Source organism: Salvia splendens, chromosome 9 (assembly GCF_004379255.2).
Source record: "Salvia splendens isolate huo1 chromosome 9, SspV2, whole genome shotgun sequence".
Taxonomy (NCBI): Eukaryota; Viridiplantae; Streptophyta; class Magnoliopsida; order Lamiales; family Lamiaceae; genus Salvia; species Salvia splendens.
In genome coordinates, this window is record NC_056040.1 from 34,739,883 (window position 1) to 34,741,525 (window position 1,643).

Below are 1,643 nucleotides of genomic sequence, written 5' to 3' on the forward strand. Positions count from 1 at the left end.
TTCAGATTCTTTCGTAGCGAGTTTCAGAGTAGTCACGCAATGAGCAGATATAAAAGAATGCGAAGCACCAGTATCAAACAGAAGCATAACGGGTGTGTCGAAGAGCTTACCCATGCCTGCCAGATTTCCCTGGTCCACCTCTGGCCGCTTCTGGCTTGTTGCATAAGCATGAGCCTGTGTTGGGAGTCTCGACCTCTGCTGCTGATTTCTTGGTGACCGCTGTGAGCTTGCTCAAGGTTGAATATTCATCGCACGCAGTTGTGGGCGCTGAGCTGACGGGTGAGGTTTTGCTCCCATCCCTGGAGTCTTGGTCGGGCAGTGCTTACCAAAGTGTCCAGCCCTTCCGCAGTTAAAGCATGTATCACTCCCTACCTTGCAGATGCCGCCATGCAGCCTGTTGCATCTAGGACACGGACTGGATTTTGACACATTCCCCTTGAAAGATCTAGGGGTAGCTTGGTATCCGCCATTCTGTGGCCTGCATGGTCCATACGCTCCCTTCTTATGATCAGGCTGAGCTCTTGGTCCCTCCCATCTCCTCTTGTCCCTGAGTGTCGGGGACTGAGCTGAGGGTGGAGTAGAGTTTAAAGCTGGGGCTGTCTTTTCTCCTAGCATGGCTGCCTCGATGTCCAGTGCTCGTCCTAGAGTTTCAGTGTAGGACAGTCCTCCGTGGCTAGCCAGCGTCATACGTATCTCGTGTCTCAGACCTGTACAGAACTTCTCAGCCATCTTTGCGTCGATGTCTACCTGATATGGGGCGTATCGGGCCATCTCACAGAACATTCTGTGGTAGTCTGTCACTGACATTCGTCCTTGCTTCAGATGGTAGAACTCAACCTCCTTTTTCTTCCTGTAGCTCTTGGGAATATACTTCTCATAGACTTTCGTTTTAAATTCCTCCCAAGTCATTTCTCCTAGTCGCATCGGAGACATAGTCTTTTTCCTTGCTTCCCACCAGAAGTCTGCGGGTCCAGTCAGCTGAAATGTCACACAGGACAGTCGCTCTTGGTCTGTGCAACGCAGGAAGTCAAAAATGCGCTCCAGTGTGCGTATCCATGTTTCTGCCACCGTTGGGTCTCCTAACCCGTTAAACGTTGGTGGGTTCTGTCTTAGAAACATTTCCTCGACCCGACGGTCCTGCGGTTGGGGTGGTGGGGGTGTTGACGGTGGTGGAACTGGTGATGGAGGTGGTGTCACCTCATTCCACTCCTCTTGCACTTCCCCTTCATAGATTGGAAGGTTGTTCCGGGCTTGTCCTCGGCCCCTTCCACGTCCTCGGCCTCGTGGCCTGCCAGCCCTTCGTGGTGGCATCCTGATGGATTATACAACTTCTTATTAAGTACACAACATACACGATAGCTTACACAGAAAACTTGGATCTTTAAGATATAAACGAACACCGCTTTTCAAGATAACGAGATTTCATAGAAAATCGCAAGTTAGGTACATCTTCAAAAGTTTGTTTCAGAGGGGTGACAGTTGTATTTATAGGCCATTCCTTGGCCTCTTGTGGCAGGATTTGGGGCATTAGAGCTCCCACTTTTAGCTTCAAGCTCATCCCCCTTTTGAGCTTATTGATTAAGGGAATCTTACCTATTTGATGCAAGCCTTGGGGCTGCCCCCCCCCTCTTAGCTGCCTCCTA

General features: G+C 50.4%; 1 protein-coding gene across 1 annotated transcript; it reads right to left on the bottom strand.

Moving 5' to 3' along the window:
* Window positions 1-231: 231 nt before the first annotated feature.
* LOC121749464 lies at window positions 232-1,311 on the bottom strand. Its single transcript, XM_042144035.1, has one exon. It carries the CDS (start codon window positions 1,309-1,311, stop codon window positions 232-234), a length of 1,080 nt encoding a protein of 359 aa, XP_041999969.1.
* Window positions 1,312-1,643: the final 332 nt, after the last annotated feature.